The sequence below is a fragment of the Equus caballus genome, chromosome 4 (assembly GCF_041296265.1).
Source record: "Equus caballus isolate H_3958 breed thoroughbred chromosome 4, TB-T2T, whole genome shotgun sequence".
Lineage (NCBI taxonomy): Eukaryota > Metazoa > Chordata > Mammalia > Perissodactyla > Equidae > Equus > Equus caballus.
Window position 1 is genome coordinate 17,960,414 of NC_091687.1, and position 15,652 is coordinate 17,976,065.

The 15,652-nt window shown below is 49.4% G+C and overlaps 1 protein-coding gene across 1 annotated transcript in view; it reads right to left on the reverse strand.

Annotated features, from left to right (window-relative positions):
- PKD1L1 (polycystin 1 like 1, transient receptor potential channel interacting) overlaps nucleotides 1–15,652 on the reverse strand; it is a 116,124-nt gene that overhangs the window by 69,473 nt on the left and 30,999 nt on the right. Inside the window, exons 10-18 of the mRNA XM_023639041.2 lie at nucleotides 14,932–15,113; nucleotides 11,103–11,324; nucleotides 9,429–9,589; nucleotides 7,654–7,989; nucleotides 6,651–6,716; nucleotides 4,422–4,598; nucleotides 3,241–3,318; nucleotides 895–1,037; nucleotides 111–231 (exon numbers count right to left, since the gene is read on the reverse strand). Coding sequence (XP_023494809.1) covers nucleotides 111–231; nucleotides 895–1,037; nucleotides 3,241–3,318; nucleotides 4,422–4,598; nucleotides 6,651–6,716; nucleotides 7,654–7,989; nucleotides 9,429–9,589; nucleotides 11,103–11,324; nucleotides 14,932–15,113 — 1,486 coding nt within the window. The remainder of the gene's footprint in view (nucleotides 1–110; nucleotides 232–894; nucleotides 1,038–3,240; nucleotides 3,319–4,421; nucleotides 4,599–6,650; nucleotides 6,717–7,653; nucleotides 7,990–9,428; nucleotides 9,590–11,102; nucleotides 11,325–14,931; nucleotides 15,114–15,652) is intronic.

The window sequence follows — 15,652 nt, forward strand, 5'->3', positions numbered from 1 at the left end:
TTTTCTTTTCTGGAGACATAGTTTTAACCATTTTTAGTTTTTGGAACCAGGGGAAAAGGTTTGGGGCTGTAAGTAAGCGTAGTCAGTGACACAAATCCACCAGGACTTACCTTTATAATCGTCCAAGGGCTCACCAGCAGGCAGCGCAAAGTAATACTGACTGTCTCTCCCATGGTACAAAGTGCGTTTGGCATTATTTCCTATCTGGTAACTAAATTCATAACGAAAGTCCTACGATCCGTTCCATAGAGAGCAAAAAAGAGCAGAGATCAACAAACTGAATTACAGCCCCAATAAACACATACCTGCATCTGTCACTCCACCTGAGGACGTTGTTTAGACAGGCACAGGGCAGATAACAGCTAAGTGTCCCCGAATACACACCCACGTGGGGTGACCTCCCACCTCCAGGGCCCCCCTTTCCACAAAGCCCCAAGGATTCCAAACAACAGCTGTGTCTGTCACTCAGGGTTGTGTGCTCTCCGGGCCTGGGACCCCCAACAGTCATGGAAGCACAGACCCTCTGGGCCTCCTCCAGGTGAAAGGGATGTGGCTACACCTCAGACTTCCATTGGGAGCTTAACAGACAGGACACAGGAGGGGAGGACTCTGCCAAACGTCTTGGTGATAGAGCAGGGCATCTGAACTGGGATTTGAGTGAGGACGCATGTGGGTTTCTGAGAGAAGGAGCAGCCTGGGCATGACCCGGGGCAGGAGCAGATCAGGTGTCTACACCAAGAGGATGGGGAGCCAGGCCGTTGCACTCCTCTGACCCCAGGGCTGAGCTCTGCATCCCACAGCATTTCATCCAGAGACTGGCCACAACCTCTGAGGTTTTGCTGGGCTGCAGCTGTCTCCAGTCCTTTAAGACAGATGCAGGGCTGCCAATCTTACCCGTCTCCCTGACATGCAGAAGACGCTAAAGATGGTGTGTGCCTCGAGGCCACGATGGGGCTGCACCTGACAGGCCACGTCTCGAGGAGCTTGGTTGGTGGTCAAGTACAGCTGAGCTTTCCCTAGAAAACTGTCCTTCGAAGCTACAGAAAAAATGAAATGGGGATTAAAGCCATGATGGACATTTACAGCAGCACCGGATCCCATTTTTATAGCACAAACCTCATAAGGTTGTCAAGGTGTGGGCCGCAGACTAGCAGCATCAGCATCCCCTGGGCCTCACCCCAGACCTGCTGGGTCAGAAACCAGGGGTTGGCACCCGGCGATCTATGTTAACACATCTTCCAGGGGACTCTGATGTACACTGGAGGTGAGGACCACTGCCATGAAGCATCCGCTAATATACACATATTCACTGGGCGCTCACTACACAGGGCAGCCACAAGCCCAGGTAGGGGGAGATGGAGTGGATGAGACAGACCAATTTCCCACCTGGGAGCGAGACACCAGCCAAACCGACAGAAATCAGTCTAGAGCAGAAGACACTAAAGAACACAGCACTCCAGCAAATCAAACCCTCTCCACTCCCTGCGTTCTCCTAAAGCTTCTTCCATAAACACATGTAAGTATAGCTTAGTTGAATTTATAGTACTGATACAATTTAATATTTTGTTTTTATTAACTGCCTTAATATTGTAAATATTTTCCATGTTGTCAAGTAGTGTTCAAAATCACTGTCGTAAATAGCTATTATAAATAGATATACTTTAGTATACATAACCCTCATTCCCCAACAATTAAACATTTTATTTTCTAATTTCTGCTATTATTAATTACTTTATAATAACTATTCTCATATGTAAAGTTTTTGGTTTTTACTTTTGATGTCTTTTTCTTGAGATAAATTATAGGAGTAAGATTTATATGTTGAAATTGTTTAAAATTCTGATGATGTTATGATGAGGAGGAGGAGGAATCATTTGCTGAGCCTCTGCTCCACACCAGGCACTGGGCTAGATACTGTTCATATATTATCTTATTCAATAGGCACCTCAATCATGGAAGACAGATCCTGTAAGAGTGTAAGCTCAAAAAGGAAGGAGTGACTACTTCTGAGCTGACCAGAGACATCCTCACAGCAGGAGACCCACTGAGCAGTCTTAGCATGTGAGTCGTACTGGATTAGGACAGGGATGTGGGGAAAGAATGGACATTCCCATTGAAACAACCACGGGGAAGACCTGGAGCCATGGAGGGCCTGGGGTGAGCAGGAGGGTGACAGGAGGACAGCGCTGCCAGTGAGGGTGGGCACAAGGAGACAAGGGCTGGCGCCAGGGCTGCACTGGGATGGTCTGGTGGCAGCAGAGGGGCTCTCAGTCTCCTCCCCCAGCGTCAAATATGACGGATCCGAGAGAAAGGCGTTTACACATGTTACTTGGACAAAGTTCAGAGGCAAAAGAGAGTGAGGTCTTGCTTTGGCAAAAGGCATTTGTGGAAACAAAAGGAAATGTGGTCCCTCTTGTGGCAAACATAGGACCTAGGGTTTAGTTTCTAAATGCACCATGGGAGGCAGGAGGATGTTCATAAAGATGTCAACAAAAACAGTGAGGATCAAACCTCGGGGGCCTTATTGAGCTCCACTGCCATGCTTTCAATCAAAAGTTAACCTTGGGTTTCTTCCTTGAGAGAAACCAGAGTCAGCGTGGAATGCAAAACTGGAAATGCATGAAGGGTTTCAATTAGTGCAAAAACGTGGACACTGAACCAAACTCATCTGTAGATGAAATCTGTTGAATGCTTTGTGCTTGTCATATGGAATTGGAAGCCTCTAGAAATGGGGCAAGATGTCTAGAAACTACCCAAAAAGAAGATGTCAGATTGAGTCATGGAAACGCCAGAAAGAACATAGAGCAGTGGTGAATTTCATCAACACTGACTCTGCAGAATGACAGGAACAACACCTGGCTGGGTTTGAAATATATGTAGAAGTTATCAACCAGTTTGCAGGGAAGGAGTGAACTCACGCAACTGTCTAGGACAAATAAAACACATGTGTAATAAAAAAAAAGACAGCCCTCTCAACCTTTACTGTGATCTGAACATCCACGTGATCCCTTAAGGAAGAGTAAACTTACAGGGGCACACCCGGATCTCCTTCCCCCATCCTCTAACATCAGGAAGTAACAATGAGCAGTGAAGTGACAGTGAGGAAGGAGGGGAGCGTCAGGACACTCTGGAACAAGAGCCCAGGCCTGTCAGATGTGACTGCAATTCCCAGGAGAAACATATGAATATAGCACAGCCTTATCATCCCCCACACCAGATCTGGCTGACAACTTAACATACCCACAGAGGCTTGTAGGACATACGTCTCCCCAGGGCTCAGTGAGTACGGCTTTATGGTCACAGTTTGCTCCGTGATACCTATGGGAAAGGAAGGGCCACATGGAAACAACCATCAGTGACTCAGAAGGACAGGAGGTCAGACAAAACCCTTGGCACAGGTTTCACCCTCACTCCAGAGGTGAAGGGGAAATAGTACCAGTTAAACATGCTTCTTGCTACCTGGACATGCCGGTGGTTTGTTCACCATCTGCCCTCTTTACAGAGGGAAGAGCTCATCCCCTGCCCAACAGAAGCAACACTGAGCAGGGACCAGTGTGCCCTGGCTCAGGAAAGACACTCACCTCCCTGGCAAAAGAGAACGCTGGTAAGAGCTTATTTTATATATTTATAACTAGGTTCTGTGTTTAATTTGACTATTCTATAAATGTAGTTTATCCATACAGTATGATTAAGTTATTTCAAAGGAATTTCTAAATCTTTGCAGGATATTGGTTGTGAAAATCTGGGTGTGACAGTGGACCAGTGGTGACTGCATGACTTCCTTAGCAGGGAGAGGCTGACTCTGAACTGCCTACCCTGAAAACAGGAGATCCACAATGCAACACTGATGAGCTGAACAAGGACAGTTTAAACATCACAATTTAAATCCGCATTTCCTGAAATTCTTCAGGGGGAGGGTGAGGAGGCAATCATTTCACAATAGTGTGATACCTAGAGCCTCAGCTGAGGGATGACATCATTGTACGTGTTACCATGAAAGGCATCCATGCAATAAATTGAGCAGAACCAGAAGTCTGCACTGGCAAATGGTTAAAATTCAACTGCTCTGCAGGAACAGCGTCATTGTGCTCAACTGTGGGAGCACTCGTCCCCATCATGAAATGCCCTAACAGAATATGTGCACAAAGGTGTCTGGGCACCAGTTCTCTGGGCCCACCACTCATGTCAGTTTAGCAGGCTCTTCCTCTCAGTCTGCAAACAGGAGGCTCCTGGCAGGCACCAATTCTACCTTTGATAAAAGAGCTCTGTGGTCCAGAGAGGTACAAACACAAGTTGAGAAGGTACCATGACCCCAAACACTTCTCTAGTAAAAGGAAAAGTTGCAGAAGAAATTGAGAGGCTGGAATCCAAGCTTTTATGAAACAGCTGTAAATTCTAAGACACAAAGAGGGTCTTCATACCGGATGAGGTGTAGCCGTGGAAAACAGCTCGGCGAACCAGGGACTTGGGCCAGTCCACCATGAGCACAGGCCTGGCACTAACAGTGGGGAGGAACGGGCCCAACAGGTTGTCCCCATCACCGTGGCTCTCATCAGCATTCACATTTGGTCCTGATCCTGGGAGGTTGATGTTGGTCCCTAAGAAGATAAACCAAACCAACGGATGGTGAAGAAAAAAGTTGTAATGATCCTCTTTTCATTTCATTCTCTTCATGTTCAAAGTCGGTATCAAGAACAATTTCCATTATTGCTGGATACTGCATATCTAAAACCGTCTTTAGCAACTGAACATATTCAAGAGAAGAACTTCCTCATCATATGATTAGTGGTATAACTACATATTCCTTCCTTCCTCCCTTCATTTATTCAACAAATATTTATTCTGGTCTACTAAGCCCAGGTACCAGTCTAGGGACTGGAGATGCTGCAGTAAGCCAGAGGAACAGAGTCCCTGGAATTCTATGGTGAGCAAGTCAGAAAAAGAACCAAGAAAATACTCACAAAAATACTACAAAGCCAGGTAATGATAGCGCCGTGAGGATAAAGCAGGGCATGTGGGATGAGAGAGAGAGAAAGGATCGGGAAGGGGCTGTTTTAGAGATGGTGGTCAAGGAGGAACCCCCTCTGGGAGGGGCTCAGAACACAGACTTGAATAAGCTCTTTGAAGGAACTACGGTGGGAATGATCTGCAATATGGGTGGAGGGAGTGAGTAAGGGGCAGAGGGCAGAAATGAGACAGAAGAAATTGCCAAGGCCCTGGCTGCCGCCCCGAGTGTGGCAGAAGGCCACAGGAGGGATTGGCCAGGAGGCACGTTCTGGTTTGTGGTCCTAAAAGTGCTCTGGCTGTGCAGGCAGATGACTACAGGCAGCAAGATAGAAGCAGAGACAATGAAAGATTCCTGCACGGGCGAGGCAAGAGATGAGGCTGGACTTTGCTTAGGGAAGGCTGATTTGAGACTTCAAGTAAAGGTCATTGAAACGAGATATAATGACAAAGGGCATCAATGTTGGGGGATTAGAATGGACGCTCAACTGTCAGGAGGAGTAATTTTATGAATGCAATGTTTTTTCTTCATTTAGTATTATTTACTAAGCACCTGCTGGGAATGTAAAAGCGAGCCCCCAGAACAGATGTGTATGGCAAACAGGAAGGGGCACAGAGGCTGCAGAGACCATGGCTCTGGAGGCAGTTGAGGACTGTCTAAGAACACACTGAGTAAATTAGGTAAAGAAATTGCTCACTGCTCAATCATCTGTTCATTTCACAAACAATCATTCACTGATCATCCATGTATTCCTTCCATAGATAAATCAGTCATTCACTGATCATTCATTATTCATTAGATAAATAAATCATTCATTGATCATCTATTCATTAGATAAACAAATTATTCACTGCTTATCCATCTACTCATTCAATAGATAAACTGTTCATAGATCATCCATCTATTCATTCCAGATACAAATAAATCATTCACTGACCATTCATTATTCATCAGATAAACAAATTGTTCACTGATCGTCCATCTATTCATTTGATAATAAATCATTCACTGACCATCCGTCTATTCACTCGATAACACGCTCATTGCATGCTAATATGCCAGGCTCTGTGACAGGTCTGGGGACGCAAGTATAAACTTGCCATGGAAGCTTTCCTTGGCGATCTCAGAGTGGGAGAGACAGACATAGAAAGTCAATGAGTACAACATGCCACCTGCTTTAAACAGGTGGGAATAATACACTGCACTGCTGGCGGGGAGTGTCACAAGACAAGAAGGAGGGGGACTTCCCAGAAAGAGGGAAATGGAAGCCTAGCAGAAAGGAGGAAGCTCTTCAAGATGACTACCTGGGAAGGACACTGAGGGAGGCGTTTCTGGTAGATGACCCACCATGGACCAAGGGATGGGAGAGAGACAGTGTCTACCTGGGCCTGGGGCTAGTCTTGGGTAGGGTACCAGAAGCACAGGGGACCCGAAGTACAGAAGTATGTGAGTTAGAAATAAAGGTTTGGGTCAGATCGTGCTGTGCAGAGGAGCTTGAACTTTTCCCTTTGACTCTGGGGCTCTCTGTGGTCTTGGTAAGGGAGTGGTGTGGTAAACCTAGATTTCAAAAGAGGGCGTGGAGGGACTAGAGTGAAGGGACATGGACACAGGGGGCTCCAGAAAGAGGCACCAGTCATAGACTTACAGTCACCCGGCTGTCTCCCTTTGGATGGCATTGCTTCTTGGATATCACTGTAATAGGCTTCAAAATCTACATGAAAGGACAAAATCATAACGTTTCATTTAAAACCACACACTCCCCTGAAATTAATACTGACTCTCCTGATGGATCACTAACATTGCCCCCCGTCTGTTTCTGGAATCTGCATACTGTTTTGTGAATTACAAAGTCCCTAAAAGGTAGTATTTCACCACATCATCATGACAGCTGGGGGAGACAGGTGTCATTGTCCCCAGGGTCCCCAAGAGGAGCTGGCATTCCCAGTAGGTGTGTGGCTTCCCAAAGATAACCTGGCTAGTAGGTGTAGGGAAGAAGGCCCAGATGCTCTCTTCAAGCGTGCTTCCGCTGTTCTTTCAGAGAACGCTTGGTACTCTTTTCTCTCAGAGGGAGAGAAATAGACATAAGAGCATCCTGCTGCAAATGTCAATTTTCTGTCCCCTCAGCCCTACTCTCTCGAGGTCTGAAGATTTCACAGAGGTCACCCCACCAGCTAATTCTTCTCTTCCGAAGTCTGAGGATTTCACAGAGGTCCCCCACTAGCTAACCTGAGGCTGGGAGCCCTGGGGTGTGGCGGCCAAGTGCACAGGGCAAAGAAAGCACCATCCCCTGACTGTGAGTAGCCAAATCAAATGGCGTCACTGGGGAGGGACAATAAGGGGGATGGTAGATGCTGGGCCAGAACCTTTCTCACTGACAGTGAACTTTTCTCTTAATTTTTTAGGCACAAAGATAGTTTCTTTCCAACCTGAAAACCAATGGTAAAGTGAACCAGTCGATCACTAGGGGAGAAGTGAAAGGTGAGCAAGCTGACGTGGATGGATCACCTACTGCAGCCCAGACTCTACGTGTTTTCCAGGTTGGAGAGGAGGAAACAGACTCCACGAGCATTACACACAAGTTGTGCGTGTGAGGTCAAGGCCCATGTGGGTGTGATTTCACACCTAGACCACCAGGCACAGGCACTTACCAGGGAGGTGAGGGGCTGGGCTCTGTGGGGGCGAACTTCTCCCAGAGGGGCTGGGCCTCGGGGACCCCTCATGCTGAGGAGTCCCCCGTGGGGCTGCAGGGCCACCAGCAGTGGAGCCCCGATACATGCTGACCAGGGACTCCGTGGAAGTTCTCCTCAAGGCTGAAAGGGCAGGCCGGCTCGGGGTCTTGGGCCATGGCTTCCATGAGGATGGGGTGGTTGTTACATAGGGAGCTGCCCTGCGTGGCTCCGGGGACAGCAGATCAGACCCTGACAACTTCGAAATGTCTCCAAATCTTGAGGATCCAAGGAGCCCCACTGTTCGACAAAAGGGAACTTAAAAAAACATTTAACAGTGTTAAAAATGGAGACAAAAAACCCACTTGGCTTAAAAAGGTCTGCAGATTATATCAGAAGGCTTGTTTTAAACAAATCTGACACAAACGCCATGGAACAGCTGTTTTCACCTGGTGGCGTGCAGAACAACAGTAGGAAGGAGACATACAGAGCAGGACACTGGCTCGCACGACCATTGCGCCTGGGACCTGCTCTCCCTCAGTCCCTATGTGAACTGAGAGGGGCCTGCCCCATCCGTGTGCTCCAGCATGGGTTATTCGTGCATGTTCTAGAAGCACTCTGGGCACATGGAGTCTCTCCTAATCCTTTATCACCTGTCAGTGTCTAGTATAACAATTCTAAAAGTTATCTGTAAAGGATCAATAATAAAGAAAAAATTTCCAAGGATGTAAAAAACAATGTCTCAATAAAGTAAGCATTCACTTTCCCATGAGAGAGCAAGATTCTTTGGCAATAAAGGTTGAGATACGCCAGTCTAGGGACAATCCTTTGCTTTGCTGCAAAGTTTAACCACTGGCTGCATTTCCACTGCAAGCTCTTCTAGCACATTCAGCACAGGCTCTGATTCAGAAATTCAATTTACCTAAAGAATGTGGGAAGGCCCCCCTGCAAAGAAGGGCACAATCGCCTCTATGTCTTCAGGTCCCTTCAGCCGCTGAGGTCAGCTCTGCTCAGAGCTCTACATACGGGCGCTTTGTACGGCCCCATTGAACGGATAAAAAATAAATAAATGTGGGTCTCTGAGGGCTTGGCACAAGCTTCGGTTGTAGGAGCCAGCCATGTCCAGCTCAGAAATAAAAGCTCCTCTGTTTGCCGTTCACAAATACCACCAGTGAGAACTCACTTCACTCCTGGTTCTAACCCAGGAGCTGACACACCTAGAGGTCCACATCCGGCACCAGGGCCTGGGTGTCTTCACACACGATTTTATTCAACCTTGCCCCCGCCCTGTTTAGAGTTATGATCCACATTTTTCACCCAAGAAAATCGGGTCTTGGAGAAGTGCTTGAAGTCTCAGCTAGCGGTGCTGGAGCGAGGAGCGGCCCCAGGCTTTCCTGCCACTCCTCTGCTCAATCCCAGTGTGGCCGCCCCAGGGGACAAGTGAGGGCTGGAAGGACAGAGGCCCTGGAGGGGTGAGCATGTCATGAGTCATTTCAAATAGCCACGACTGCCTCCATGAGTATGGAGTCCAGTCTCCTTCCGGCCACAAGGCTGAGAAGCAGCATTTGAACGCTTCTCTTCTGTGCTGTCACAGCATCCACACGAGTGTAAAAGAAGAGGAAACACGGACGCAATGAAGGGTGAGCAAGACCACAACACTGCTTCAAATGAATCAGATTTTGCAAAGTTTTAGCAATCTCAAAGTAACTCTGAGTTTTTTCCTCAGATAGCAAAATAAAGCCAACAATCATCTTTACCTTCTACACTGTGCTTTTCTGTTGCGTTGACTAAAAAGAGCTCCCAGGAGTAAGAGAGAGTGGATATCGCACCACACCCTTCACACTCAGCTTGAAGAGAAAGTTCTTCATTCCAATTAACAAAGATGTCTCTAAAGTTGACCCAGGAAATGTGGACAAATCTGGAACATGCAAATCGGGTTTGAGATTTTAGGAAATTAACTGAAGTTTCTTTGGCCGCGTTCATTCATGTCTGGCATGTTCAAATCGCTACCCATTGAGCCTGTATTTCATGAATGCAATAGCAGTATCACAGCCAACACGACCGAGCATCCACATGTAGCCACGCCTGCGCCAAACTTGACCCAGCCATACCTCACGCGACACTGGCCAGGTCCTAGGAGGCTATGCACTGAGCTCAGAGAGGCTTTGCCACTTCCTCCAGGTCACACAGAGCTCAGGGGAGAGCCAGTACCAAGTAGCTCCAGGCCTGGCTCTGGCCAAGCTCTCCACACAAGGCAGCCTGCGTTGTCTCCTCACCTCACCTCGGGCTTGCTTCTACCACTCCGAGTGAGGCGGGACTCGGCCACAAACCCAGCCTCACCTGGACACCCCCACGGCTGTGCACATTTGTCATTCCCACTGGGCCTTGGGAGCTCAGAGGGAAAGATACCATCTTGCCACAAGGCCCTGCCTCCTCCCTTCACGGGCCCTTGGTCATGCGGTGCCCCACACCCCACACACAAAGCCCCACGTCCACTTCCCTCGGGCCTGCATCCCTGCGGCTCCTCCTAACTCCTCCTCTAGTCTCTTTGGCTGACCCAGCCCTCTCCAAAGTGCACTGTGAGGAATATGGCTCTTTAGGACATCACATGGGGTCTGGGATTGTTGTGTTGGGTTGATTCAAGGGATTTCTTTCCTGCGGAATGTGGGGAGCCTTTAGAAGGCCAAGGCAGGGAGGGACCCTCTGAGAGGGTGTGTGGTGCAGGCATCTCCCAAGTGAAGGTACCAGGCCCTGGACGCGTCTCAGACTGCTGCCTGCACATGTAGCTCCCAGCCAGAAGACCAGGGAGGGCACACATGTCATCGCCTGGCCCTGGGCCAGCCTGTCCGTGTATGTGTCTCTGTGCAGGTGTGTGTTTCTCTGTGTGAGTCCGTGTGTGTGCATGTATGTGTGTGTGTCTCTGTGTGTGCGTGTGCATGTCTCTCTTCATGCATGGTGTGTGCGGGTGTGGTGGGGTAGGGTAGGGAGGGGATGAGGTGGACACGGCCAAGGAGAGGCCCAGCTGGCCTGAGATCCCCCCAGGGACATTGTCAACAGGGGCCAGATAATTTCTGATGGGACTGACAGATGTTCACCCAACAACTTTATACATGGTAAATGAACATTTTAAAATAAATTCCGTAATTATTTTGTGAGCTGCTACGATGGGAGGGGCACCTCCTACTCGGAGCCCCTAATGTCAGCGTTAGCCTAGCGAGCTCCACCCAGAGGCCAGCCCGAGAGCAGGGTCACTCCTTGCCCCTTCTGACCAGTCTCCTCCCTCCTGAGCAGCAGGGATGCTGCGTGGCTCCAAGCGCAACCCCTGTATGCACAGCAGGTTTCTGTGGTCACTCTCAACACCAGCCGGGTGCAGGGCACAGGAGGGCAAACTCCGCGGAGACGCACTGTGGGGGTTGCAGTGCAGGTGGTACCTGAGTGCTGAGTCGGGGCGTGTGGACAGGAACACCTGTGCCTCTGAAGAGTTCCGGCCGTGGCTGGACACTGTCAGCGTCACTAGAAACTGGTCATAGGTGTCGCTGAGAGAGTTGGCTGCAAAGGAAAGCGTGGGAGCCGAGGCGTGCAGGCCATGTGGAGAGGAGGACGGGAAGCAGAGGCGCCCAGGGGCGCTGGCTGCGGTGCATTTCCAGTGATACCTGTGGGAGAGGCATTGATGGGCTGAAGGCGACTGCTCTGGCCAGTCAGAGGACAATGTTGTTGCCAAGTGGGCTTTCCCTGGGGCTGCAAAAGGGAGCATGTGGGCTGGGGAGATAGGATGTTTCCCTTACTGTCTGGTGTAAGCGGGGTGGGAGGTTCCAAAAGTGGGAGCAGAACCACCAAGTCAGGGGTCCCGGCCCAGCCTCACCCAGCTCACTTGCTCAGGGCCCTGGAGACCTCGCATGTGGCCCTGCTCCCCAGTCCCTGAGTGCTTCCCATCCCCTGGGCAGCCATGTGCCCTGGTCATCCCCTCCTTCCACCCTGCCCTGCACGGAGGCTGCCTCCCACCTCCATCACATCTCTGCACCCCACCAAGCCGCGCTTCACAAACTGCCTCTGAGCCCACAGCTCCACAGGGCAGACAGGCAGGCCACATCCTCCCAGCTTTTGGGAGAAAATGCGTTCCGAGGGCCTCAGGGGAATAGCCCAGTCCCAGAAGTACTAGTGGGCGGGCCAGGAGACTGCAGACGCCTCACCTCCCAATCTCACCATCCTCTGCAATGTGACATTGCTGAGTTCAACAATCAGAAAGACAGCATCATCCCCACCCTTCAGCGGGTCTTACTCTAGCAGGGGACACACACTGAAACAAAGAGCCCCACCTAGGGAGAGAGGCAAGAATGGACGTGTGTGCCCGGAGGGGAGGTCTGTACGACCCCACAGCAGTGAGCCCCGCACAGGTGCTCCCTGAGTCTCTGAAGTGCTGTTCATCTGTCAAAGTGCCATTTCCTCATGTGGACTGTAAGTGATCTGAACCTGGAACTAGTTCTACACCTCTCTTTCCAACGCCTGCACGAGGCGGCAGCATCGCAAAGTTCCGTTCATCCCTCAGCTGGCAGGAGCTCAGCCCCGCTCAGCTGGCGGGTCCAGCTCACACGCACTGCGGAGCATGGTCCTCCAGGGTTCAGCTGGAGTATTCTTCACTCCCAGGGAGCAGATTCAGCTCATTGCAGTAGACACACGCTGAGCTCTTGTCTTCGGGCACCCTACTGGGTTCTAGGGGGAGGGGTGCAGAGATGAACAAGACCCAGCTCTGTCTCCTGAGGCTGGGGGAGGGGAGGTACACAGCCAGCTGTGTGCTTGGTCCGAAACACGTGCTTGAGAACAGCTAGGGGACGGAATTGGCCAGTCCAAGAGGATGCCTCTCACCTCCACCAGGCTTACAACACACCAAAGCCCCCAGTTGGAATGTAGCAAATGTGTGTGTGGTTATAGGAGTTAAGGGAATAAAGAGGCTTCTCTATTTATTTATGAATGTTCATTGAGTACCTGCCATGTGCCAGGCAGAGGGGATATAGCAAACCGGAGCCCTGTCCTCCTGGAGCTAATATTCCAGTGGGGACAGAAAATTAACAGTGATCATAAAAAGTGAGCAAATGATCAGATGTTAGAGGAGAAGATTGCTTATGGAAAAAGAAACAGCAGAATCAGGATAGGATTCTTGTCAATTTTTTTTTAAATATATCACTTTTTTTGGTGAGGAAGATTGGCCCTGAACTAACATCTGTTGCCAATCTTCCTCTTTTTTTTTCTCCCCAAAGTCCCCTAGTACATAGTTGTATATCCTAGTTGTAGGTTCTTGTAGTTCTTCTATGTGGGATGCTGCCACAGCATGGTTTGATGAGCAATGCTAGGTCCATGCCCAGGATCTGAACTGGTGAACCCCAGGCTGCCATAGCAGGGCATGCAAACTTAACCACTGGGCCAAGGGGCCAGCCTCCTCTTGTCACTTTAAATGGGGTCATGGTGGGGCTCACTGGGAAGGTGACTGAGCTCAAATGCAAGGAAGCAAAGTGGTAACAGATGTCAGTGCACTGAAGGAGGAGATGCAGAAGGCACCTCCCTGCAGAGGTGCTGAGGGAGAAGCAGGCCCCCGGATGTCAGAGGTGGGCAGGGGCACCAGCTGTCTCAGAGAGAGAGAAAGCAGGAGCAGGAGGAGAGAAAGTCCAAGGGTAAGAGGTGGGGGCAGATCACCGTGGGCTTCACAGGCGTCGCAAAGACTTGGATTTCACTGAGTGAAAGGGCAGCACTGGAGGGTTTGGAGCAGTGAAATGACATTTTCTGATGTGTTTTATTTTTTATTTATTGACTTTTTTTTTTTGGCTGAGGAAGATTGGCCCTGAGCTAACATCTGTGCCAACCTTATTCTGTTTTGTATGTGTGTCACCACCACAGCATGGCTGACGAACAGCATAGGTCCATGCCCAGGAGCCGAACCAGGGCTGCCAAAGTGGAGTACGTTAAACTTAACCACTAGGCCACTGGGCTGGCCCATAAAAGACTCTGCCCACCTGCTCTGTGGAGAATGGACTGAAAGGGGTGGGTGGAAGCATGGAGACTGGTGAGGAGACCTTATGGAAATAAGCCCAAGGTGGTGACGGCTCAGACCAGGGAGGAACCAACAAGATTTCCTGACAGACTGGACGAAACAGGAGAGAAAAAGAGAAGCCAACAATGCTGCTCAGGTTTCTGTCCTGAGCAACTAGAAAGATCCTTCCCTCAGCAGAGACAGGAAGGCTGCAGGGGAGAAAGCGGGTCTTGTGGCTGATATTTCTCTCTAGGCACACGGGAGAGGATGCCGAAGAGATGATGGGATCTCCAGCCTGGAGAGTGGGGAGTGCTCTGGAAGGAGGGAGTGTGCTCGAGGTAATTGGTGCATGGATGGTGTCCATGGCGGATGTGTGTTCCAGGTTATCTGCACATGCATGGTGTCCATGGAGGATGTGCGCTCGAGGTTACTGGTGAGTGGATATAGCTACAGCAGGACACTGGAAGAGGCCACCTGGGGAGGGGTGTGGCTGGAGAAGACCAGCACCTGAGCCATGGGCCTCTAACATCAAGGGACTCACCCATTTAGAGAGGTGCAACACTTAGAAATCAAGCTTCCTATGCACCAAATGCACCTTACAAACCAAAATTTTTAATAATAACCTATTTGCTATGGACTAAATGTTTGTACTCGCTCAAAGTTCATCTGCTGAAGTCCTACTTCCCAAGGTGATGGTCTTACGAGGTGGGCCTTTGGGCGGTGCTTAGGTTGTGAGGGTTGCGCCCCCATGAATGGGATTTGTGCTTTTACAAAAGAGACCAGAGACCCTCTCACCCCTGCACAGAGGGAGGATGGTCATCTATGAACCAGGAAGCAGGTCTCATCAGATACTGAACCTTCCGGCACCTTGATCTTAGACTTTTAGCCTCCAGAATTGTAAGAAATAAATATCTGTTGTTTATAAGCATCCCAGTCTATGGTATTTTGTTACAGCAGCCTGAACTAAGACAATATTTAAATCTCACATCCCAAAATACCAACTTACAAAGCTACTCCTGTTTATTTCCACCCCTTTCCTAAATTCCCTGATATTTTGACAGTACGTGAAACATCAGTTCAGCTAATAAAATTTGAGGTACTTGAAATTTTTAATTATTATGGCAGAATTCTAAGCCCAGCTCTCCCAACATTCTGGTGCCCAAGTTTGGAGAGGGCAGAGGAGGAAGAGAAAGGCCGTGAGGAGAGTGAGCAATTGCACCCAGTCCTTTAGTGCTCACCTGAGAGGTGCCCCAGGCTTGTCCGGGTCGTAGGACAGGAATCCCCTGAGGATGATGGTGGTCGAGGGGGTCCTCGAGACAAACAGGTGTGTGCCCTCGGAGATCACGCTGACAGGGGCCCGGGCTCGCACCTCCACCCCCACACAGTAGTTACTGTGCACGGCACTGCCTTCCACCTGAACCTGGAACACCAATGACAGGGACGTCACTCAGGGGATCGGGCTCGGGCAGGATGCCCACAGGAGGCACATGCTTGTCTTAAAATTAGAAGGAAACTGGTGAGTCTAAATGCAGCATCAGCTCCAACTAGAGGCTTCGAGCACTGCACAGAAAGACAATTATTTTCAACTCCCAATCAAACTAAACATCCCACTGTGTGCCCATTGGAGACAAAGTGGCTGGAGCCAATGAGAGTAGGAACATTTTCCTAACCAAGCCTGTATCAACACACAAAGCTGGGGTTTCCCTAGGTTTGTGACCGTAACAACACCTTAGATAACAACTCCCCAAGTGTGCACATATTTCAGATTTCAAACCTGCTCCGCCAGCGGTAAATTTTCCCATGGTCTCAGATTTCATTTATTTACTTTCTTTAAGCTGCCTTTTCAACCCCCAAACATATTATGGACTTAAAGAAATATAGATGAAATTTAAGACAAATATGTTTAAGCTCAGGAATAGTGGAACCTTTTATAAATACTGCATTCAAAAGTATTCTTTT